The following is a 26031-nucleotide window of genomic DNA, read 5'->3' on the forward strand; positions in this document are numbered from 1 at the left end:
AACCAAAAATCAGGCAAGTTTGGTGAAAAACAGTTAAAAAAAAAAAAAAAAGAAGAAGGACATGGCCAATCTGGAAGGAAATAAAATCACAGAGGAGTTCCTGTAAAGTAGGAAATGATCCCAGGATCCCGTGTAATTTAATCCTGTCCGAATAGGGCTACAGCCACCATATTTCTAGCTGTCTGTCATTCTATGCTGTCCTCCTATTGGTGGATTTGAGATGAGCATTGTAGCACACTGGCATTTTAATCACACTTTTCTGACACTGCCAGAACTTTATCATTGGCTGTCTTGGCACTAATTCGGCCGCTGGTGAGCAGGTCACAGATCTCCGCTCACGACCAAAGGCTTTCCTTTCCACTGTACAGCAGAATCGAGCTGAAAATTCATATAAATTGTAAACACTAAGCACAGTATACTCACTAGTGCTGATTTAACAAATATTTATAATAGATTTTATAAAATGCGTTACATTACAATACATTATTTGCTGATTTGAATAGTAAGATCAGTAAGAAGAATGCCTTGACTGGTCAAAATATCTCCACAATTGTCACAAAAATGGCAATAGGCCGTTCGTGAGCCGAAAGAGTCGGCTCTTACTGGAGAGCTGAGCCAAATGATCTGACTCACTGAAAAGACTCGAAACTGTCATCACTGCTACCTGTATTACAGAACGATACTCGGCGCCGGCTACGCGTCCGGTCTTGGCTTCTGATAGGGCCATGCCGCTCCTTGCTTGCTTATGATTGGTCGCCAGGCTTTCAATTCGGCCCTGTCCCCGCCCACTGTGTTCTGCAGAGATTCCATTTTACAGGACTCGCTGCTCGGCGTTAAAAACTTGTGTGTAAGTAGGAAGTAGCCAAGGACACTGGCGACACGTAGTCATATGAAGGCGTGCTAGAAACGGGAAGCTAATCCTTGGTGGAGTATTGAGGAATAAATGATGATCTAAAAAATGAAGACAAGAAGACTTTAACACCAAAAGCGCTTCAGGTACTGTACCTTTACAGCCACACGGAAACTGTCACTTCTGCCCCAGACGAAGCCTTTTCACACACTCAGATCAAAACAACTTCAGTGTGAACAAGTTCCCTGATCTTACACCATGCAGCCTACTTTGCTAAAAAAATAAAAATAAAAAAAAGTAATGTAAAAGTGGGTGTGAGATGTTACAGTAGTGTTAAAGGTGTAGGCTGATAGAAACTGCAGGTAACTGTGTTATAAGCTGGAAGGAATCTCGTCAACGCCTCTGGTGTGTGTGTGTGTGTGTGTGTGTGTGTGTTTGCCTTCTCTCTGGTGTGTTTGTTGAATTGTGTTGTGTTGTATTGTGTTGTATTGTGTTGTGTTTATTGTATTGTGTTGTATTGTGTTGTGTTTATTGTATTATGTTGTATTGACAGACAGACAGACAGACAGACAGACATGTGTCTGTGGACAGACTGAATAAAAGGCAGCATTTGAGGACAGTCGTAGTAAGTCCATAACGTCTGTCGCTGAGGCCCATTCTATCAGCCATGTCACTCTGGGCAGATATTATAAATCTTTACAGAAGCTCAAAGAGAAAGGTTTAAGGCAGCAGCGTGGTGTAGGAGACCTTAGCTATAAGTCTCGCTTTAGTGTTTGAGTTGATCAGACTGGATATAATGCAGGTTAAAGGAAAGGAAGTGCAGAGCTCTTTAGGAAAGTTCTGCTCATATGATGAAGAATGTAGAACTTGTGAGAGTCTTGCAAACATGTTCTTCATTGTTTTCAAGTGGCACATGGTCTGTATTAAAAAAAACAAAACTTCTGTGATGATTACATTCAGTTAAAATCTATTCCCTCTGTGACTTCTGTGTGAAATAGTACCACTGCATTAACATGATCTAACCATAACTATACAGTGTTTTACTGATTGCTAATGGATTTACCTGCCTGTGTCAACTCTCTGAATCAGCTCGGTTTACTTTAACACCCTTATGGTTATTATATATGCGTTACACAATAGGGTGTATAGTTGCAAGCAGGGTACACACTAACAGGGCTTGTTTCTGCAATTCTTGCACATTATAGTCATTAGAAAAGCATCGTTTGCAGTACCACGTGATGTTGCAGTGGTACAATGAGCTCTGATTGGATCTTTCGTCATGGGTGTCCTGTGATATTGCCTGTACACACTATGAGTTAGACCTTACAATTTTAGAAAAATATGTGCAAATCTTTACTGCAGATCTTTTTTTTTTACTGTGCTAAAAGAAATAATTTGGATGTGAATACGAAAAAAAAAGTACATTCTTGGGAGCCAGGGATCAAATAAATGAATGTTTTTGAGGCTTTGTCTGCCATCTAGAAGGTTTTCAGTGAGGCACAAGAAGAACTCTCTTCAGGTACTGTAACATCCATTGTTTCTCTGAAACATGGCTGTCTATCATGGTACTGGATCATGCAGTTTAGCCTGCTGAGTCCTTATCAGTCCATCGTATGGATAGAAAAGCAGCGGCTGGAACGTCTAACCCAGGGGTTACCAAACTAGGGGTCGTGACCCCACGTGGGGGTACTTGATTTACAAATGGGGTATTTACAAATCTCCTCTTCTGTTTCATTCATTTAATTTTCAAATTAATATTAGAAATATCAAAGACGGCTTTTATGTGCTAATATTTTGAACTGGGAGTCACATTTAGACAAGCCACAGGATATCACCTACAAGATGCTGGATGTGTGCAGGAATGTCGTACCATGTGGAAATAATTGTGTTACACAGTTGCTACAGATTGGACGGCTTTCACAGTTTTATCTGTGAGTAGACCATTCTGCCTCATCTCATCCTGTTCCGAGAACTGTTTAATGTCTTATGGCATGTTAGATTACAATGTGGAAGTTTCCATCTGAGTGTGAATAAACTGTAGCCATGAAGGGGTTAACAACAATGTTAAGATATGCAGACATTCTACATTAGGTGACAGGCTCTAAAGAGTGCTAGAAAAACCTTCCCCACACCATCACACTGGTTTGTACTATTGACAGCAGTCATGATGTCCCATTGACTAATAGTGCTTGGTTCAAATCAGATTTTACCATCAGCATGATACAAAGGGAACCTGGATTTTTATGACTGGACACCTTTTGGACTCAACAGTCTGGGTCTGCTGCTCCTGTGACAACTGGAGTTACTCTATCTCCACTAACAACTTTGGCATTTAGCATATCCCTCAGCTGTTGTGGCCCATTTAACACAAAGTCCAGTAAGTGAATTGGGATGTGATTTGTCTGACTTTGACTGATGTGTTTTCTTGCATAATTCATGCCAATCCTCTTAGACATCACTGATCCACAGAAAAGTGTTTCTAACAGGTTTATTGATCACTGTGATTTTATGTGCCTTGCGGCTCTGGGGTCTGGGGTTCGATCCTGACAGTTATGCGTGATTTATAGGGGAACTTTTCTATGCCTTAATGTTTTTTCTGTGTTTTTGAGTTGTTTTTGAGTTGTATTTGAGTGGAATTTTGGAAACCTTAACAGATAAGCAGAATCTTTTCCTACATATCATGCAACGCTGTAGCCTAGGTGTGTATACTGTATCAGGGAACTGGGAGCCCTAATTTCACCTCAATTCATCATTTCTGTCAAAATATATCCTGCTTCCTCTGATTTTATTAGCTGGAAAATTGTAACATTGATGAGCTGAATGGCACAGCAATTTCTTCTTAAAGCAACTATTAAAGTACTTACGTGCAGTCTGAGCAGCGGCATAATAAAAAAAATTGTTTTATTATCATTTTAGGTATTTAACTGGCTGCTACAGAATAGGACAATAAACTTTGTCATTGTAGGAATTATATAGTCAGACTTTAATATGTACATGTCCCCCCACAATGTTTATAGTAACTGCTTATGCAGTTTCTTGTGATTGTACATTTAGGGACACAACCTCAGCTGTCATAAATCACTGGTAGCTGAGCGGTTAAAGTCCTCTTCCAGCAACTGGATGGTTGTGAATTTTACCAGGGATGGCAGTGAACCACTGTTGGGGCAATGAGTGGTATCTCTCTCACCTGATGAGATTTGGGTTTGGATTGTAATTCTGCCTCATTTGTAAGTTGCTATAGATAAAAGATGCAAATGAACAAAGTCTTGTTCACAATGGAACTTCCTTTAAGCTTTTATTAATGATTGACTTCAGTTATATAAGCTGGACATTGAATATGTGCTTTCACACAGGAGTTGTTATGTAATGACAGTTCAGGCCATACCTGAATTCATTTCCACATGTTTATTTAGTGGAAGAATATCAGTGAGAACTCCAAGCATGAACACTTTGGGCTTATGCACTGTATTCGCACTAAAATTCAATACAATTTTATCTGTATATTGCTTTTAACAATGGACATTGTCACATAGCAGCTTTATAGAAATAAATACATTCCGGATATAAATTTTAAATGTATGGATTTATTCCTAATGAGGAAGCCAGAGGCAACGGTGGCAAGGGAAAAACTCCCTGAGATGATATGAGGAAGAAACCTTGAGAGGAACCGGACTCATTGTGTCACACACTCAGTTACACATGCCAACATAAACACACATTTTTTTGTATAGCAATGGGAACATTTGGTGTGTTCTGTTAAAACATTACAGTGTTGGATGTGTGAAAGGCTTAAGCATGAGCATTTTAATACCAGAGTTAGACAGACTCTTATTTGTGGGGATCTTGCATATGTTAATTGTGTGTGTGTGTGTGTGTGTGTGTGTGTGTGTGTGTATGAGACTTTACAGCACATCACATATTTCGGTATGATGAGTCACATCCTGAATATGACTCTGAGTAGGGTGGAGGAATTGCGTGACTGTCCATCAATACAGACATTACAAACCTGAACATACAGATGACTTCAGAAGCAGAGATAAACATATACAGCGTTACACGCCAGTGATTAACAGTGCTAGTTTAATGTAGGGTTTAAAGTAGCCAGTTAGATATGTGTGGTTGAAACGGGAGTTCCGAAACACATACACACACAGACACATAAACACACTCACAGGAACCACCTTGTGAGCACATTACCTGCTGGCATGACATCTGATCACTGTCCTTCTCTTCTCTCTCTTTCTACTATGTGCTATGATTATAGGTTATGGGTGTGTAGAAACTTTTCTTCTGTAATCTCCACCGTACAAATATGGACTTGGAGGAGCAAAACATGCCATCGGTGACAGAGAGGACATCGCTCAAGCTCTCTCACATACATAAATCACCAAGTGTGACATCAAATGAAAATAGTCAAGATGCACAACAGGCAAGATGGACATTTATTCTTCTTTACTGAGACTGGCACTCTATGGTTATGGTATTTATATAGCAGAAACTACAGTTCAATGTGTCAGAGGTTTGGTCTATAATTCTAAATATGACACATTGATAATCTACATATTTAACAGTTTCCAACAAAAAAATCTTTCCCACACCAAACTTGAGCTGACTGACAATGTAATCCTCAATCCTCAGTAGTTTAACCTGGGCATCCTTGGCAGTACTGGCCAGTGATATAAATGTAAACACGTCTTTTGGCTGTGTCTCTCTCAGAAAGGTGGCTGGGAGATAATGGAAAACCTACAGGAGCCAAAGGGCAATGTGCAGAAACCAAGAAAGCAAGAAGGCTTCCTGCTGAAGAAGAGGAAGTGGCCAATGAAAGGCTGGCACAAGGTAAATCCCTTATCTTTTTTGTTATTTAATTTTCTTTAAATTTAGACATAGACCTTTATCAGTCACTAGCTATGACCATTTGCAGCGGTATTTTACAAAATCAGGTGCACTTAAGGATCTGATCAGTGATCCACCCAAAAACAGCGGTCTGTGGGTAATTTACTTTAAATCAGGTGTAGACAATACCTTGTGTGAAAGCAATCCACTCCTGGGTCCAGGCAGCAAGCAAAGTGATTAGTTGAGCTACTCACTTTACTTCTTATATACAAACTTAATATAGGCCAAATTAGAGCAAATGGCAAATTAGGAACAGGTGAGAACGACGACGACACATGGGGAGACAGCCAATGACAGGACATGGGTGGAGACAGGACATGAACCAAAACAAAACACACATGTGAATATAAACAAAGTCCTGCCAACCCAGAAGTGCGTGCTGTCGCGCCATGGGCAGCATACCTGACAGATCCCCCCCAAAGGGCGCTTCTCCTGAAGCACCTGCCAGTACTCCCCCCGGCGGTCCTGCCCCTCTGGTCAAATTGTCCACACAAGACCCAAAGTCCCGAGGCATTGTCTCTCGTCTGGGCTTATTCCAGAGGTGCCGGGAAGCAGGGTAACAGTGGGGCATACTGGCTGGAAGCAGGTAACTGCTATGTCCATAAGTGGTATAAGCTTATCTGCTGAATACTGTGCCGTAGTATGTTATGTTTACATTCACATCATTTTATTATATTTTTATTCTTTTGCACTACTGTTATATCTGCCACTCTCATACTAGAACTGTGTGCAAGTCGGCACTGCGGTAGTTATTGTACTGTCTTGTGTTATTTGCACATTCGCTTTATGTATTAATGTGTAGTCTCTTGTACTTCGGTGTTGTTTTATGTAGCACCATGGTCCTGGAGGAACGTTGTTTTGTTTAACTGTGTATTAACTAGCTGTATAAGGTTGAAATGACAATAAAGCCACTTGATTGACTTGACTTGAGGTGGTGGGTCGGCCTCAGGCTCGCCAAGGTCAGATAGCAGGGCTGGGACATGATTGCTGGGGTTATTAAGCGGGAACCAGGCTTGGGAGGCTCAGGCATGAGCTGATCTTGGGAGGCCTTGCTGTCAGTCTCAGACAGGAGCAGGACTTGGGAGACTGCACGATCGGCCTCTGGCAGAAGCATGGCATGGGAGGCCATCTCGTCAGTGCGGACCATTGGCCTCTGGCGTGAGTAGGTCTTGGGAGGCTGCCTTGTCGGCCTCGGGCAGGAGCATGATGTAGAAGGCTGCGCCGTCTGCCTCAGGCAGAAGCTGGACTTGGGAGGCTGCCTCGTCATCCTCAGACATGAGCATCTCCCGAGCCTTGTTCCTGCATGGGACTGACGAGATGGCCTCCCATGCCATGCTTCTGCCAGAGGCCGATCGTGCAGTCTCCCAAGTCCTGCTCCTGTCTGCCTCTGGCAGGAAGTTGCTGTGGGAGGCCGCCTCTTCGGCCTCAGGCTTGAGCTCTGAAGGTGAGGTCACTACGTTGGCCTCTGGCTGGAGCTCTGCAAGGGAGACCACCTCGTTGGTCTCAGGTTGGAGCTCTGGAGGTGAGGCCGCCCTGTCAGCCTCTGGAGGGAGCTCTGCAGGGGAGGCTGCCACGTTGGCCTCATTTGTCTCCAACCTTCCTCTCCTCATCGATAGAGAACGGAAGAATGGGTTCGGCCGACAACCTTGCCCTCCCCAAAAAACTTTCCAGATCAAAATTAAGGTCACCCTTCCTGTAAATCACTCTCAGGAGGCTTATGAACTCAGCCACGCTTCCAAGGCCCATGGTTCCTGTGGCAACCAGAAGCTCCGCCCACTGGCGGGCTTGGCTGGTGAACCAGAATAACAAGAACCCCAGCCACTGCTACTCTTTGGGCTTGGGGTCCAGCTGGCTGGCACTGAAGGCACTGAACTGGCATAAAACTTGGCACTGAAGGAAGAATCCATTCAGAGAGCTTTCAAAGCCATCAAAGGGAGCTGGAGCATTGATGTTGAACCACTGGGGAAATCGCACAGAATCAAATGCCAGTACTATCATCTTGGCGTACCACTTCTCTTGCTTTCTTGCTGCATCCATGTCCGGGGTGCAGTATTCTGTCGTGCAGACGGATGCAAGTGCAGTTAAAAGCATTTATTGGGAGGCAAGCAGACAAATCCAATAATGTAAAGCAGGGAAACAGGGCAAACTAGGCAAAACGAACACGAGAATGAAGAAACAGGCAAGAAGTCAAAAAAACAGAGCCAAACACACAGAACAAAAATGGCTTGAAACAATAGTGCACAAAGGGGGTGGGGGTGGGGGGGTGTATAACTATACAAACTAATCAAGGGTTAGGAGCAGGTGAGAACAATGATGACACATGGGGAGACAACCAGTGACAGGACATGGTTGGAGACAGGACATGACCCAAAACACACAAGTGAATGTAAAAAAATCCTGCCAACCTGCAAGTGCGGGCTGTTGCGCTACGGGCAGCTGAAGTGCGCTGAGCGCTCCGGCACTCTGCACGCGAGGCGGGAAATACCTGACAGTGCTCCAAGTCTTCCTTATGTCATGACAGCCAGGGAGGGTCTCATGCAGTGTAACAGGGCAGCTAAAGACAAAGCTACATGTGGCACTATCATGATTTGAACTTAGGATTACTCAACAATAGGGGAAAACCATCGATAGCTGCACTACTTGGGAGCCTAAGTACATTATCTATGATTTATGGCCATTTTCACAGATGAGATGAGCAGAAATTATTATTCATTAATCATTATTGCATGGGTCATAATGAGAGAATTAAAAAATGCCCTTATCCACTGCTACCTAAACTTTCATGTTTATTCAGTTGTATGATGATACTGTTTTTCATTCTGAAACTCTTCCTGTTCCAAGTGTTGATCGCAAAAATTTGACTAGAAGTTTAGATTGAGAGAATGCTTTGTTAATCACACTTGCTTTGTATTTATTTTCTGGCAGAGATACTTTCTTTTGGAAAGGGGGATCCTAATGTATGGCAAAACAGCTGATGTGAGTATACAAACACACACACACAAACACATGTACATGAACAGGGTTTTTTTTTTTGTGAGCATTGAAAACTCTAAATAAGCAATTACAGCTTTTGGACTGAGTCTCACTCTCTGCTTTAGTTTTCAAGCTGAACGATCTCGGGCTTATGACCAAGTAAAAACAGACTCATACTTGCTTCATGTTTTCTGATTGCAGTGGTGATTGTTGGCATTCTGAATTTTCACACATTTTTTCATAAACTTTATATTAAGTCCTAAACAAAATGACCAATCAACAGTCTCACATTGTCTTTTTTCTTTTCCCAAGGAATCACCATCAGTATAGTAAACCTTTTTTTTTTTTTTTACTTGCTATTCAAAGTAATTCAACATAAGTTTCCATTACATTCATGTTTGGTATATATTTATATTTATTCATGCCCAAGGTTCTTCCAATGTGTAGATATACTGTAAGATACAGTATATCTACACATTGGAAGAACCTTGGGCACTGCGGTTCACATCCTGCGGTGTGTTTCTGTTCGGAGTCAGTTTGTTCTGAATATAATGCAGGTTACTGATAGGAAGTGTGGAGCTGTTTAGGAACATTGTGCTCATATGATGAAGAACGTAGAACATGAGTCTTGAAAACATTTGCCTCAATGATTTCTTCTGTGTCACTCATTTCAAGTGGTACTTGGTCTTCATTAAAATACACACCCAAACTTTTGTAATATAGTTTACATTTAATTTAAAACTAAAAACTATTCCCTCTGTCACTGTTATTAAGTCATTATTTTAACTAACTGTCAAAGTGTGAAATAGTACCTATACAATCTAACCATGATTATACAGTGTTTTACTAATTGGCAATGGATTTACCTGCCTGTGTCAAATATGCACAAATCTTTATTGACAACATTTTTACTGTGTTAATACAAATATTTTAGATGTGGATACAAAAAAGAATGTTCTGGGGAGCTAGGGATCATTAAATTAAATTATTAAATGAATGTTTGTGAGACTTGCATTAAATGAATGTTTGTGAGACTTGGCTCACAGCCATATTTTGAACACATTTTCTGTCTGTCTGTGTTTATGTTAAGCTGAAGAAGGGGAAACTCCGCGGCCGCATTGACATTGGTCTCTCTGTCATGTCCATCAAGAAAAAGACCATGTGTATTGATCTGGACGCAGAAGACAGCATTTACCATCTAAAGGTAGCCACACGCGCATACACACACAATGAAACTGTTACTTTAACACCATATTTATGGCACACACACAAAGTGGCTTTTTCCCTTTCTTATAATGTTGTTTTGGTAGGTAAAGTCACGGGATCAGTTTGATGAATGGGTGTCACAGCTACGAAATCACCGCATATTCCGTCAGAATGAGATAGTAATGGATCCTCAAGAGTGCCATCTACACTCGGACTCTGCATCACTCAGAAGGGTATTTACTTCCTCTGACAGTCACAGTACTGCTGTTTGTTGTCACTATTCAGTCATTGTCTGCCTTAGGACTAGTTTACCCTAGAACCAAAATAACAGATATGTAAGGAATAGAACATGATGGTTCATGCTGTTATAGGAAAATAAGCAACAAAACATTGTTTGATTTCAGTGATTACAATGTTTTAGTTATTGAAGAACAAAGTGTCATACATTTAAAGCATTTATAGTTAATGTCAGTAAAATACAAAGCGCAAAGTCCTCTATACATAGACTTTCCTGGAGTGGAAAAGTTGATGGTGCAATTGTTGATTTTTTTTCTTCTTATTTGTACAAATAACTTGAAAAATATGTAGAATGTTACAACTAATTGTTACGCAGTGACCTCAACACAAGGCCATGTGGCCATAGTGCTAGTTGTGTTTACATTAATTAGTGATGTTGCTTTTGGACAGGTATGTAAATCAGTCTGTATGAAGATTTTAATTGTTTGAATGTCCAGCTTCACATAATGAATTAAGTAGGTGTGTTTTCATCACTCAGAGAGCCAGATGAGCTAATGCTTTGGATGAACCACCTTCATAAAAATGTATGTAATGCTAGCTAACATCCGTGGAGCTAATGATGTTAATGATGCTAACACTAAAGCATAAATGCTTTTTTAAAAAGAGCTAATTACAAAGAAAAACAAGAGAGTGATCGCGCTCTTGACCGTTCTCAAAAATCAGTATGAGCCGAATTTTGTGTCTTTATAGTGTTATAGCTATGCTTTATAGCTATGTATATAGCTATGCTGGTCAAGTGCACAAGAAATTAATGTCATGACAACAGGTATGGGTATGAAACTTTGTGTACATGGGCATGAATGGGGGCAAGCTCAAGGAATTTTTTTTAAAAATCATTAAATGTTGTTGAACTCTACCTTCTTAGTTTCTAGAGATCTAATCTTGACTAATTTTGACTAATCTTGCATAAGGCTCCTTTAAATGACCAGCTTTACGTGTTCCTTTCCCTGAATGCTACAAAGTGCTGACACTGGAGACTCATTCCATAAATGTTAAACAGCTCCTTACAGAAAGCTTCACCATGTTAATGATTACACATTTTATTTTGTTAATTAACGTTTTTAAAACCATTTATTACTAAGTTTATAATATACGAGTGTCCTCTATCACTTAGTTGTTACCATAGAGACAATGATGCATTAGGACCAGTGCTTTACTGTCAGTGCTGTGCTGTTTTAAAAAATTTATCAACATTTTCTAAACAATTAGATTTGAGAATTCAACAGTGCTCATATGATGACACCCCCCATCCCCCTCAGCACCAGTTAAGCCGGGTCTGTGTGGTATTTCAGCCTGATTTTGCTGTTGAAGACAAAAATCAGACATCATAATCACAATTATTTGGTCGTGACCTGAGATCAGCGGTTAACAGCTTATATGCCTGACTGCCTGATAAGCAGAAAAAGTCCTTATTACCTCAAGCTCACTTTGAAGAATGGTCATTCCATTTTGTTATCTTTTACCCAGACATGGACGGCTCAGAACTCCTCTTCTTCTCGATTTGAAGATGCATTGCAATGCATTTTCCCTAGGCATAACATTATACTGAGGGCTTGTTTCTGTTTAAGTGACCTAATTTCTTTAATCATAGGTCTATTATTAGAGGATCTTTTTCATATAATCTGGCATGGAGAACTGACAGTCTGTTGTAGTTTTTTTTTTATAAGATTTTATTGCGATCATCTTGTACAGTGTGAAGTGCAGTGTGAAATAATAATCTTAAAGACCGTTAAAATCACGTAGTCTAAGGCAGGCCCTCCCTTTCTCTCGGTCTCTCTCTCTACAGCAAGCTGTTCTCTCTAAACAACCTTCTGTCCTATCAAAGAACAGTTGGCTACAGAGCTCAGAAGACATGAAGAAATGCTGTAGAGGTATGAGCAGCACAAAGCAATGTGTACCTTATTGCACCTTTTTCATCTTTTCATTAGTCTTTCTTATGTTTCTGTACCTTTCTTATGTTTCTGTACCTTGTAACTATTTCTGAATTCCTTTCATAGAACTGTCAGAGTGTGAATCATCTCTGCTAGAATTAAATCTGCTGTTGAAGAATATGGAAGTATTGCATCGCACATTCTCTGCCCCTGCTATAAACACATTGCAGGTGGGGTATGCCTACTCCAACTCCAACTTCCCCCACCTCTGTTTATAGGTATTTCCTCCTGAACTGCTTGCATACTGTGACCACACTGTCTAATTCTCACTGTGCTTTTGTCCTGACAGACTGAAGTTCCCAAGAAAGAAAAGAAAGGAACAAGGAGATGGAGGTCCAAAAATCACAGAAAAAATAGCAAAGACACCATACAGGTTAACTAGACAGTTATATTAGTTGGTGCTGCAGTGTGATGTTTGTGTTCATAATTGTGAATCCAACAATAATCTGACCAAGCTGACTCATCAACTCAGGTTTCTGGCTCAACTTCATCTGCTCATCTACATGTTTCAAACCCAAACCTGACATATTCTGAGCCTTGCTGTCCAGAGTCACATCTAGACACGCCAGACTCACCCACTGATGCCTCGCAGTTGCAGGAGGACTTCTGCAGGTTGGCCAGTACTGGTGAGTCCTGTCGTTTTTTCTCTGTGAAGTAAAAAACAGCAACAAGAATATTTACAGTTTTATCTTATTTAATCAAACTGGCATTCAGCTGGTGGCATTAAGTACATGTTTCATTTCCCTCACTCTCTCAATCCTTACCGCTGCCACATTCTGTGTGTGTGCCCTTTAGTGTGTGCCACCTTGAAATCTACATACATGTCTCTGTGTAATGAGAGAGACAGAGTTAGATGCACTCTGGAATTAAAGAGCATTCCTGATAAGGTATGTGACTGATAGTGTGTGTGTTTCAATATAGTTTACTTTGCTTAGTCTTCACACACAGCGGGGTATAACAGAAAGCCGCAATATAACACCAGTGGTCGATTTACAGAAATAAACCATCAGAAAGATTTAAATACACAATATAAAAGTACTGTTGTGGGTAGTGATTTGTGAAACATTAGTTTTTTAGTTGAGTATTGAATCCAATTTTTTCCTGCCTTCATGTTTCATATGATCTTCCAGGACATGACCGACGGGCCCCAACACCTCCTGCAACAGGTGTCAAATGAAATGCGAGGCTCAATCCCTGAGTCACTGTCAGAGTTTTTTGATGCAAAAGAGTACCTGCTTTCTTCCAGCTCCTCTGAGAATGAGGTCAGAGAGTGGCAGAGTGCTTATATATGCAATAAAAAGTATGCAATAAGAGGGCAGACTAAAGGATGTTGCTTGCTATGTGTCTTCATTTGTGTATGTTTGTGTGCACAATTAGGCCTCAGATAATGACTCCTGCTTAAGTGATGTGAGTGATAATGCTTCTGTGGAGCTCTGCAGCAGCGAGGGAGGGATTGAGAAGGACAACACAGGTAAATCATCTACAAACACACACACACACACACACACAAATACACTTGTTATCAAAATCCATCTGTGAACTATTTAATATTTTTGTTTATTTATTTGTGTGTGTGTGTGTCCAGACAGAAGCATGGTGCAACGGCGCTTAAGGCTACCGAGTGCGTGTGTCAGTGGGGGTGTGAATGTGTGGAGCATTCTCTCTGCCAACATTGGGAAGGACCTCTCGAAGGTGGCCATGCCAGTACAGCTCAACGAGCCTGTCAACACACTGCAGAGACTCTGTGAGGAGATGGAGTACTGTCACCTGCTGGACACAGCTGCACACACGCAGGACCTGCATATGCGCATGGTGAGAACAAAACTGAGATATATGCTCACTGGACACTTTATTAGGAACATCATTAATCATATTAATCTGAGATGCTTTTCTGCTCACCACAGTTGTAAAGAGTTATTTGAGTTACCTTCCTGTCAGTTCGAACCAATCTGGCCATTCTTCTCAGACTTCTCATCAACACGGCTTTTTCCGTTGCAGAACTGCCATTCAGGGGGCAGTCGTGGCCTAATGGATAGAGAGTCGGACTTGCAACCCGAAGGTGAACCTGAAGGTTGTGGGTTTGAGTCTCAGGTCCAGCAGGGATTGTAGGTGGGGGGAGTGAATGACCAGCGCTCTCTCCCACCCTCAATACCACGACTGAGGTGAGACCCTTGAGCAAGGCACCGAACCCCCAACTGCTCCCCGGGCACCGCAGCAAAAAAGGCTGCCCACTGCTCTGGGTGTGTGTTCACGGTGTGTGTGTGTGTTCACTACTGTGTGTGTGCACTTGGATGGGTTAAATGCAGAGCACAAATTCCGAGTATGGGTCACCACGCTTGGCCACAAGTCACTTCACTTATTTCACTGTTTTTTTTTTTTGCACATTTCTATGTAAACTCTACAGACTGTTGTACATGAAAATTCCAGGAGATCAGCAGTTTCAAATAAGCCCATCTGGCGCCAGCAACAGCAGTCAAAGTCACTGAGAACACATTTCCCCATTCCCCCTGTTTGATGTGAACATTAACTGAAACTCTTGATCTGTGTCTGCATAATTTTCTGTTTGAATGAGCAGGTATGCAGATGTTCCTAATAAAGTGGCCAGTGAGCATAGGTGACCATTCTGAGGGGCATGGGCAGAAAAATATGCACCGTTCATATACGTTGTGTTTGTAAAATATTCAGACCCCTTCATTTTTTGCACACTTTATCATATTATATATTTAAATAGGCTTTAAATATATATTTTTTTGCCCATTAATCAGCTTCATGCTATGGGGGTGCTACTCAGCAGTAGGGACAGGGAGACTGGTCAGAATTGAGGGAAGGATAAATGCAGCCAAATGCAGCCAAATACAGAGAGGCCCTTGAAGAAAACCTGCTCTAGAGTGCACACGACCTCAGACTGGGGCAAAGGTTCACCTTTCAGCACGACAACAACCTGAAGCATACAGCCAAGACAATGCTGGAGTGACGTCAGGGCATGTCTTTGAATGTGCTTGAGTGCCTCAGCCAAAACCCAGACTTGAATCCAACAGAACATCTGTGGAGAGACCTGAAGATGTCAGTTCACAGACTCCCCCCCCATCCAATCTGATTTGAGCTTGAGAGGATCTGTCAGGAAGAATAGGAGAAACTGCCCAAATGAAGGTGTGTAAAGCTTGTAGAGACTTACCCAAGAAGACTCAAAGCTGTAACTGCTGCCAAAGGAGCTTCTACAAAGTACTGAAGGGGTCTGAATACTGATGTCAATGAGATTAAAGTTTTTGATTATTAACAAATTTTTGTATGTTACTGTATGTAGATTAATGGCTAAAAGAGTATATTTTAATTCATTTTAAATTAAATGTAAATAAATTGTGCTAAAACTGATGGGGTCGGAATACTTTCCAAACCCATATATATATATGTGTGTGTGTGTGTGTGTGTGTGTGTATATATATATATATATATGTGTATATACACACCAAAACATACGAACTAGGTTTGTGAATCGCTGATCTTCTTGACTTGTCCCAATATGAGCAACCTACAGAAGAGAACATAGAATAGAATAACATCTCACTGATCAATGATGATGATAATGATTATTATTATTATTATTATTATTATTATTAACAATAATAATAACTTTATTTAAATAGCACCTTTCATACATAAATTGCAGCTCAAAGTGCTTCAGAATGGAAAAGATATAATAAAATGATAAAATAATAATAAAACCATAATAATGCAACACAACATTAAAAATAAAAATAAAATATAAAAACCTAAAACATCATTAAGAAACAAAAATAAGTAATCAAAAAGAAAATATAATATTATATAATATAATAATATTACTAAGAGAAGATAAAGCAGTTTTAAGCATAAAATCAAGAGGACTAGTTAAAAGTTAAATAAATGTGTTTTAAGCTGCTTTTTAAATATATTTAATGAAGGTGCCTGATAGATATATGCTGCAGGTGAGTCCCTCATCCTGGGAGCATGGACACTGATAGCAGTTTCACTGTGCTTCTTCTTATTAAAAGGAACCTTAAGGAAGCCAGCATTTGTTGATCTTAAAAAATGATTTGGGATGTAGTCCATCAGGCATTCTGCTAAATACACAGGGGCAATGCAACCTTAGATGTGAGGAACAAAGCTGAGATCAGAGTCGAATATTACACCCTGATTTCTAACCTCTCTTTTTACATTCTGTATATTTGTATGTGCATGTGTGTAGGTGTACGTTGCAGCATTTGCTGTGTCGATGTATGCATGTACGTTTACCAGAGCAGGGAAAAAGCCCTTTAACCCTGTACTGGGAGAGACATACGAATGTGAGCGTCCAGACAAGGGTTTCCGCTTCATCTCGGAGCAGGTACAGCACACACAAGCCCATTCACACACATTGTTTTTTTTTTTTTACCTCACAGAAGTATTCGCTCATGCACACTGCGTTTCCCCATTCCTCAGGTAAGCCACCACCCTCCTGTGTCTGCATGCCACTGCGAATCCAAAAACTTCACACTTTGGCAGGGTGAGAAGAGAACACACACACGCACACACACGTGTTTTACTGAAGATGTTATTTTAAATAATAGAACAAATGAAAATGGCATGGGCAAATACTGGGACCTTTAACCAAATACTTTGTAGCACAACCTTTTGAGACAATAAATGCACTTCCTGTATCTGGTGTGTAAGAAGTGGTAGAGCTCATAATGAATATTTAATTCAATTCAATTTTCTTTTATTTGTATAGCGCTTTTAACGATGGACATTGTCACAAAGCAGCTTTACAAAAATAAATACATTCAGGATATAAATTTTAAATGTATGAATTTATCCCTAATGAGTGAGCCAGAGGTGACAGTGGCAGTGAAAAACTCCCTGAGATGATATGAGGAAGAAAACTTGAGAGGAACCAGACTCCACAGGGAACCATCCTCATCTGGGTGACACCCGATAGTGCGATTATAAATAAATCCCTTCATAACTGTGTACTACATGGACAAATAGTGCAAATGTGTAACCAGTAAATTCATTACAGTTTTCACATGAAGTCTGTTTTGTTGAACTTATCCACTGTTCACTGATAGAGACCTGAGTGCAAACTGTTCATGGCAATTGCAGTCCTAAAACTATCACAGCAATTGTACTCCTAAGCCATCGTAGCAAGACAAATCAACCAATCATATGGCAGCAGCACAATGCATAAAATCATGCAGATACAGGTCAGGAGCTTCAGATAATGTTCACATCAAACATCGAAATGGGGAAAAAGTGTGATCTCTGGCATGGTTGCTGCTGCCAGAAGAGCTGGATTGAGTATTTCAGAAACTGCTGATATCCTGGGATTTTCACAGAGTTTCAGAGACTGTTGTGTGTGAAAATCCCAGGAGATCAGCAGTTTTTGATATTCATACTCAAACCAGCCCATCTGGCACCATCTGCCTGAACTTATGCATTGTGCTGCTGCCACAAGTATAGCTACATAAATGAGCAGGTGTACAGGTGTTCCTAATAAAGTGGATGGTGAGTGTATATACACACACACACACATACATACACACACACACACACATATATATATATATATATATATATATATATATTTATTTATACATACACGCACACACACACTCTAATATGTTTAGATGTAAAATAGAGCTTGGTCTCTCTTAGATGTCCGGTGGAAGAACAAATTTTGGGGCAAGTCCATGGAGATTGTCCCAGTGGGAACCACCCATATAGTGTTGCCATGGTAATCTGTCTGTTTCCTCATACTTATAAATTAGTCCCCTTTCAGTTCTGGATCTTCCTCCTTATCATGTTTCTCTGTCTCCATTTGACATAGTTTTGGGGATCATTACGAGCTGAACAGGGTCACCTCCTGTATCCATAACATCCTAAGTGGTCAGCGCTGGATAGAACACTATGGTGAGATGACAATCAAAAACACAGGGACTATCGAAGACACCAGCGTCTGCAAACTTACCTTCCTTAAGGTAAACTGAGCTTTGGATCTGTTACTCAACAATGACCTAGTATGCTTACATGGAAATTCATTCATTCAAGAAGGTTTGGTTGAACTTTAGGTTTTTAAGAGTAGGTATGCTGGTCTAAATAATTTGACTATTACTACTATGTGTTATCAGAGGCCTAAAGCAACACCATAACTCTTTCTGGTGGAGCACATTAAAACAGATATTTATCTGAAAAATCTTTGTATATATTAGGCTTGTGTGATATTGTTTTTTCCCTGATCATGATTTTACATTTTAAAATATTCCAATTTAATTGTACAAAACCATTAGCCTAAAAAAGACAGGACCACGAGCATTTCCATCATTTCAAATTTAAGGAATGTAGGGGAGGTACAATAATATTACCAGTCAGAAACTGTGGCAACCGTGAAAGCTCAGATGGATGGTGGATTTTTACATGATTCTGTGGTAACGCACAGTAAACAGTAAATCCACAGTGTCGGTGTGACCTGTCATCATCTTCTTTTGATTATTAAATAGTCTGCCTATTTAAATCTGTTGTATTTTATTTATTTAATGTTATGTATATGTATGTTGTTTCTCAGTCCAAGTCTAGAAGCTTAAACACTAATGACGTAGAAGCAGTAGTTACTGATTCGGAGGGGCACGTGGTTCACTCACTCTTTGGTAAATGGAATGAGGCCTTGTACCTCGGGGACCCACCCTCAGCCATCTGCATCTGGAGAGCCAGTAAGTAATTAATGGGAGTGGAAATGTTTGATTATAAATCTGTTTTACAAGAATAAAATCTGTACTGGCATCATTTTAGATAATGTTTTGTCTGTGGAAATTCTGAGTGCAGTTACAATAACGCATGGTTTGTTTGTTTGTGTGTGTGTGTGTGTGAATAGACCCCATGCCTGAGGACTATGAACAATACTACGGCTTCACTCAATTTACTGTTGAATTGAATGAGTTGAATGAGAGCATAAGTCCATTCTTGCCCCCAACGGATACACGTTTCAGACCAGACCAGAGGTATACATGCAAACACACACACTTTTCCAAAAAAAAAATACCCTGCCTGTTATAAATCTTCAACCAATTTGTAACAACATATTTACTACCCAAACACCATCTACCTAAACAGCATCCCCAAATGCACATTATGAATTTTCTGCGACCCCAAGCCTTAACCACCCACGTTTTTTTTTTGTTTGTTTTTTAGATTTCAGATTTACAATTTAGGATCGCTGTAATATTTTCTTATGGCAGTAACATATGGTTAACGTAAGTGAGTAAAAACCAAAAAATATTCCTTGCACTGGCTTACCAGTCTAGTGGGAATGGTGAGCCTACATGCCTTGGCACAGCTTTCCAAAAAGTCAGGTGTGTTTGAAATGGTAGTTTGTTTAGCAGAGTTAGATGGACAGGGACATTTGTCCATTTCTCCATTTAAATGTGGCTTGATGAATGTGACATTTCAAAATACAAAATTCATTTTTATAGTTTGATCTAATATTAATTTGTTATTTCAATGTTAATCTGTAAAATAAATTAATAAAACGAAAGAGGAAGGTGAGTTTCTCTCGCGGCCCCATTTGTAAATTAAGAGACTCCTAGTTTAGGAACCCCTGATCTACAGAGAGAGTTCAGTTGAAAATGAATAACTGTGTTAACCCAGTGCACAAACACCACATCTGACATCATTTCAGGTTGCTGGAGGAAGGAGATATTGCTGGAGCAGAAGAACAGAAGGAAAGGATAGAGTCACTGCAGAGGGAGAGAAGGAGATTACTACAGGAGAACAACATAACTCACACACCCAGATTTTTCAAGTATGTAGGCAATGCAGGTTTTTTTTAACAATGTTTTATTTATTTATTTATTTTTTGAAGATAATACAATGTGAGCACATTGGTGCATATACACTCACTGAGCATTTTATTAGGAACACTATACTGGGTAAGGCCTCCCTTTGCCCTCAGCCTGAATCCTTCATGGCATGGATTCCACAAGAGTTTAGAAACATTCCTTTGAGATGCTGCTCCATGTTGACATGATTGCATCACGCAATTCCTGCAGATTTTTCAGGTGCATTTTCATGCTGCAAATCTCCTGTTCTACCGTGTCCTAAAGGTGTTCTATTGGATTCAGGTCCGGTGACTGGGAAGGCCACTGAAGAGCACTGAGCTCATGTCAAGTTCACGAGACCAGTTTGAGGTGACTTTTGCTTTGTGACATAGGGCATTATCATGCTGGAAGTAGCCATTAGAAGATGGGTAAATTGTGGAAATGAAGGGATGCACATGTTCAGCAACAATACTCAAATAGGCTGTGGATTAACAGGCCCAAAGTGTGAAAAAGGAAACATTCCCCACACCATTACACCTCCTCCACCAGCGGGGACTGTTGACAGAAGGCAGGCTGAGTCCATGGATTCATGCTGTTGGCGCCAAATTCTGACCCTACCATCTGTGTGCCTCAGCAGAAATTGAGATTCATCAGACCAGGCTATGTTTTTCCAGTCTTCACCTGTCCAGTTTTGGTGAGCCCGTGCCCACTGCAGCCTCAGGTTTCTGTTCTTGGCTGGCGGAAGTGGAACCCGGTATGGTCTTCTGCTGTTGTAGCCCATCCGCCTCAAGGTTCGACCTTTTGTGCATTCTGAGATGCTTTTCTTCTCACCACAATTGAGTGGTTATCTGAGTTACTGAGCCTTTCTGTCATCTGTCATCAAACAAGCCTGGCCATTCTCTATTGACCTCTCTCATCAACAAGGAGTTTCCATCTGCAGAACCGAGATTATTTTTGTTATCTTCTATTAAGGTGGAGAAGTATGCTAACCTAGCAGCAGTAAGATCCTTTCTATAGATAAGAAGGTGGCTCTTCCATACAATTTGGAATACTTCCAATTTAGTTTGTCACCATTTATGTTCTAACTTTTGAGTGGTGTGTTTTAAGGTGCAAAAAAAAAATTGACAGTGAATATCGTGTTTTCCAGTCAAGATGGGAAACAGATTATCTTTTACCAAGTTCAAACGGGCACTCGTGTTTGGTTTGTTTGGAAACGAAATCTGTAATAAAAGATTTTAATTTAAATCGCCATTACACCACTGCTCACAAAGAGAAGTACAAAAGGTACACCAGTGACAACAGAGTTGCTGCCATCTCAGATTTAAAAGGTAAAATACATCGTCAGCAAAACCTTTTTGCCAAATGCATGACAGTGCAAGAATCATCACTAAAGGCATCTTATGCGGTTTCACTTGTGTTGGGAATAGCGGGAATGTTGTCTGAACTGATCGGCAAATGCGTGTCTTTGGTGGGTGGTCTGGTATGGAAATCTGACTTTCATTTCAAATTAAATTTCATTTGACAGTGAAGTCGATCATATGAATAAGTATAATTGCACAAGTTTTATAGTTAATAAATTCTTTAAAAACGCATTGCATTAATTGTACATTGATTTGCCTCGATAAAGAGGAAATTGAGTACAGCAGTATAAAATGTGTTAGCCTAAACATTCAGTCACCTGAGCACTGACATGATTGTATGCTTGACGCGGTAGCGTAGTGAAGTGCATATGTAAGTCACATTTTAATTCAAATGAGGTAGTATTTTAGGATGATTTCTGAATGGGATAGTGAGACTATGTTTTCTATATTTAATCCAAATTCCAGTTTTTAAATCAAGGGTGTGTCTGCCATAATGAATGAGACCTATTCTTCAAATGAGCTGACTTCATATCCAGATTTTTGTGCAATAAATAGAGTATTATTATAAATAAATGCGACGCTCCTTCTCTGCCGGTTAAACAAGGGCAGTGCATATAAAGTCCCCTCTGAAAGTATTGAAATGGCAAGGCCAATTCTTTTGTTTTTTCTCTACACTGAAGACATTTGATGAACAACTTTGAACATGGCACCTTTTGTTTGAACCCATCCATTTTTCAAGTGATCAACAATATTGGAACATGTGACTGACAGGTGTTTCTTGTTGCCAGGTGTGCCCTGTTAGATTGATTGTTTAAACAATTAATAGCTCTAAATTTCTACTCTTGGTTTGAGCCCTGGGTTTCTCCTGTGAAGACTGCATTTGTTGTTAAAAAGGATAAACCAACATGAAGACCAGAGAGCTGTCTATGGGAGAAAAGCAAGCCATTTTGAAGCTGTGAAAAGGGGGAACATCAATCAAAGCCATTGCACAAGCATTGGGCATAACCAGTACAACAATTTGGAATGTCCTGAAAAATAAGGAAACCACTGGTGTACTAACAACCAGACATGGAACAGATTGGCCAAGAAAAACAGCAGCAGGTGATGACAGAAACATTGTGTAGCTGTGAAGAAAAACCCCCAAACAACAGTCAGTGACATCACCAACAACCTCCACAGGGCAGGGGTGAAGGTATCACAAGCCAAGTCAATCACCAGACCCAACTGAACAGCATTTCACCCCCTGAAGAGGAGATTGAAGGGAGAAATCCCCCAAAACTAACAACAACTGAAAGAAATATTAAGTGGTACTTACTTTAAGACTATCTGTTACTATATTTTTGCTCACCTACTTTTGCTCACGATTCTAGGAGGGCTAGCTGTGTTTAATGCTATATACTCATTAGGTCTAAACTTTATGTTAAACAAAGTCTACTAAATCCCTGATTAGTAATAGTTTAATTTACACTAAGCACTTTAGAGAGAGCTAATATTTAGTGGTTTTAGCTTCACATCAAAGGTGCTGGCTGGGCATTCAGTATGTAACTAGTTTTATGTTAATTCAGTTACTAAAACAAACTTTCTAAGTGCTTCTACATTTTTGTTTACCTTGAGGAACAGTCTCAGTATGGTGGTACCTGAGTGATGACTGAACACAGCTAGCAGATTAGCCTGTTGGTCTTCTCCTGGGCCTTGGCTCTGGACTGTCACTGATTAAGTAAGCCTGTCCTAATACTATGAGCTATGCTGCAAGAAGTGAGAGCCGCACCTTCCTGAGTGGGATGGATACAGTCCTGCCCTAAAAAACTACTCTCTAAAGCCCACACTGTTTTTGGGAGCACATACACATCCAGCAGTTCAGGGTTTGCTACCTGTGCCTAGGGCACCCAGATTTTCCCTGTGGAAACTATGCTGCTCTTGCTAGTCCTTTTGAGGGGCCCCCCATCCCCTCCCCAATTCTGCAGTCTTCTCTGTCAGAGTGCTAACTTGTCTACACTTCTCACAGATAAAGCTGTTACTAATGACAGAAGAAGAATGACTAAACATCCTGTGCTCGACACACTGAACAAGCTCAATGTTGGCCATGTCAAACGTATTACACTCACCCTTAGTCATAGCTTTCTGGTGAGGATTTCAGACAGATCCGATGTGGATGGCCTCTGTTTGCAGGCTTTAAACAACAAAAAAAATTTGTTCTTCAAAAAGAAGTGGTGGCAAAAATGAAAAAAAAAAGTTACTGATGATAGAAATGTTTAACTTAAACCCTGTTGAAACAAGCAAGAAATTTGAACACAGGAACTATGTCAAAAGAACATAATTTTCTCTCTCTTCTCATTTTTATTATTAGGTGGTCTGAAGATGACTCATGGATCAGCAATGGGACTTACTGGCACTTGAGGGAAGACCCCGGCTTCAGCAAACTAGAGTTCTCTGTGCTCTGGTGACCAGACTGGGACTTTCCAACCACTTCTGTGCTTTTTTCTAAGACCAAATATGGTTTTTATTCTGCTACAAAGCCAAGCGTGGGCTGATACTTACTGCTGACTAGCCTTGATTGGCTTTTTTAATAACAACAATATATATCCATTTACTTTGCACAAATACCATAAAGAAAGTGGCTTATTATGGCAAAAAATCATACTGTTATTTGTGTACATATATTGTTTTTTTTTTCTGCATATAGACATTCATACAATTTTTACAGTTGCTGTGAAAGGGGACCATAAATTTATTGGTGCCATCAGAACTGTGGTTTCCTAATGAGGAGAACTGCTCCTGGGTGATATCAGTGGCTAAACCACCACAAATCCAATCAAAGATATCTTCATAATACAGTGACTTTCACGTAATTCATCAATAATCTACTGCTGCACTTCAAACGATGTTATGTATGATGCAGGTGTGAATTTTCACTATGCTGAAAATCAGTGTTTGTGAGGTCCATGGGAAAAGGTCATCTAAAGGTATCAATAGGCATGTCAGTTGTTCTTCAGCAATTCTGTATGCCTGAAAAACAAAAACACTGAAGCAATAAAAATGCAATGTCTTGCATTTTATATGACTTAGCAGTTGTGTTTTCACTGTTTTTTTTTTTTCTAGTCTTCTGTTGGAACTTGGTGCAAAAAACTGCAGGGGAAAAAAAAAACAGTTCACAGTTACACTATACAATGCAGCGATATTTTGTAATATGCCTGACACAGAAGTACCACATTAAACCATAGAGGTTTATCAGTGACATCAGGGCCTGACTCAAACCTGAGATTATACCAGCAAATCCCAAATACTCAACTATTATAATTTTTTATATTTGGTCACACACATACTGAGTTTACTGTTTCCAAACTCTTAATACAGTTCTCTTTACCAATATTAAGCTCAGCGTAGCAGTTAACTTCACATCGAAAATGCACTGAATTACCAAAACACCTCATAAAGAGTAACGTAGATAGAGCTCAGGACCGAACCAGGATTGGACCCTGGTGCTGTGATGCAGCAGTGCTACATGCTATGCCACTGTGCTACTATATATTCTGTAGATTTACTATAATGACTGCTGTCTTTACTTCCTGTGACATGATTTCTAGTCTAGCATGCAGATATGTAACATGTAACCTGCAGGAAGAAGACTCTTCTTTGTCATGGTTTTCACAAATTTTATTTCCTCTTTTATGTTCCAATCTACGACATTCTGATCCACAATGCATTATGAAAGTCACATTTCTTCTTGAGTTGTGAAATCACTTCGTGCATTTGGAATTATTTACACAGTGTTCTCTGAAAAAAAAAAATCAAGAAGCTGCTTTGGCTCGTGGATCTCGCAGTAATTTGCCGTATTGCTTTATGGAATGCTGTCAACCATCCATAATCCTGAAATCCATATTTTAAATTCTGCTTAATTAATGAAAATAATTAAATGGCTACCTATGGCAAGCATGATCACTTGGTCTACTTCATTGGAAACACCAGCCCTAAGTAACAAAACCACAGCTTCTTCTATAACCAGCATTTCTAAATTTAACTCCACATCAGAGGTCACTGGATGCCTCCAGCTAAATAATCTTATACAGTTTATTTCACATTTATGTAATCCATTATCATCAAGAAAAGCAACTTTTGTCATTTTTAAAAATACAATATTAAATCACTTTTCACTAATATAAGTCTATTTAAAACCAAGGGAGAAAATAAGTGTCAGGAGTATCTATATGTAAAATAAAACATGGTATCACAGTATTTCTATAAGTGCTGGGATTTTCATGCACAACAGTTTCTAGAGTTTAATCAGAATGGTGCAATAAAGAAAAAACATCCAGTAAGCGGCAGTTCTGCGAACGGAAACGCCTTGTTGATGAGAGAGGTCAATGGAAAATGGTCAGACTGGTTCAAGCTGCCAGAAAGGCTACAGTAACTCAGATAACCACTCTGTACATTTGTGCTGAGCAGAAAAACATCTCAGAATGCACATGTCAGACGACAGCAGAAGACCATACCGGGTTCCACTTCCGCCAGCCAAGAACAGAAATCTGAGGCTGCAGTGGGCACGGGCTCACCAAAACTGGACAGGTGAAGACTGGAAAAACATAGCCTGGTCTGATGAATCTCAATTTCTGCTGAGGCACACAGATGGTAGGGTCAGAATTTGGCGCCAACAGCATGAATCCATGGACTCAGCCTGCCTTCTGTCAACAGTCCCC

General features: G+C 40.1%; 1 protein-coding gene and 1 long non-coding RNA gene across 4 annotated transcripts; one reads left to right on the forward strand and one right to left on the reverse strand.

The window, feature by feature from the left end:
• Nucleotides 1-791: 791 nt before the first annotated feature.
• osbpl3a (oxysterol binding protein-like 3a) lies at nt 792-24402 on the forward strand. Of its 3 annotated transcripts, none has more exons than XM_053231435.1 (22): nt 792-996; nt 5115-5279; nt 5567-5686; nt 8669-8719; nt 9807-9920; nt 10027-10155; nt 12006-12090; nt 12217-12320; nt 12440-12523; nt 12623-12776; nt 12946-13037; nt 13281-13412; nt 13528-13621; nt 13736-13962; nt 16376-16513; nt 16609-16672; nt 17821-17899; nt 17993-18143; nt 18728-18872; nt 19034-19160; nt 19838-19960; nt 20280-23671. In XM_053231435.1, exons 2-22 carry the CDS (start codon nt 5163-5165, stop codon nt 20302-20304), a joined length of 2355 nt encoding a protein of 784 aa, XP_053087410.1. In that variant the 5' UTR covers nt 792-996; nt 5115-5162; the 3' UTR covers nt 20305-23671. The 3 variants fall into 3 exon arrangements, with proteins under 3 accessions (XP_053087410.1, XP_053087411.1, XP_026783995.1); XM_026928194.3 differs by lacking the exon at nt 20280-23671 and adding an exon at nt 23685-24402 and having other exon boundaries at nt 793-996; XM_053231436.1 differs by lacking the exons at nt 10027-10155; nt 20280-23671 and adding an exon at nt 23685-24402.
• LOC128317706 (uncharacterized) lies at nt 15289-16659 on the reverse strand. The gene is made up of 3 exons (XR_008301260.1): nt 16562-16659; nt 15618-15679; nt 15289-15392 (listed from the first exon to the last, which is right to left on the reverse strand). It is a non-coding gene; the product is annotated as an uncharacterized LOC128317706 (long non-coding RNA).
• Nucleotides 24403-26031: the final 1629 nt, after the last annotated feature.

This window comes from Pangasianodon hypophthalmus, chromosome 29 (assembly GCF_027358585.1).
Source record: "Pangasianodon hypophthalmus isolate fPanHyp1 chromosome 29, fPanHyp1.pri, whole genome shotgun sequence".
In the NCBI taxonomy this organism is placed as follows: Eukaryota; Metazoa; Chordata; class Actinopteri; order Siluriformes; family Pangasiidae; genus Pangasianodon; species Pangasianodon hypophthalmus.

What these genes read in the sequence shown, in the direction of transcription:
- osbpl3a (XM_026928194.3), top strand. Translation starts at nt 5,163, where the DNA reads ATGGACTTGGAGGAGCAAAACATGCCATCGGTGACAGAGAGGACATCG. An exon ending in ACCCATATAGTGTTGCCATG is followed by an intron (nt 17,900 to 17,992) that starts GTAATCTGTCTG and finishes CATTTGACATAG; the next exon opens with TTTTGGGGATCATTACGAGC. An exon ending in CGTTTCAGACCAGACCAGAG is followed by an intron (nt 19,161 to 19,837) that starts GTATACATGCAA and finishes ACATCATTTCAG; the next exon opens with GTTGCTGGAGGAAGGAGATA.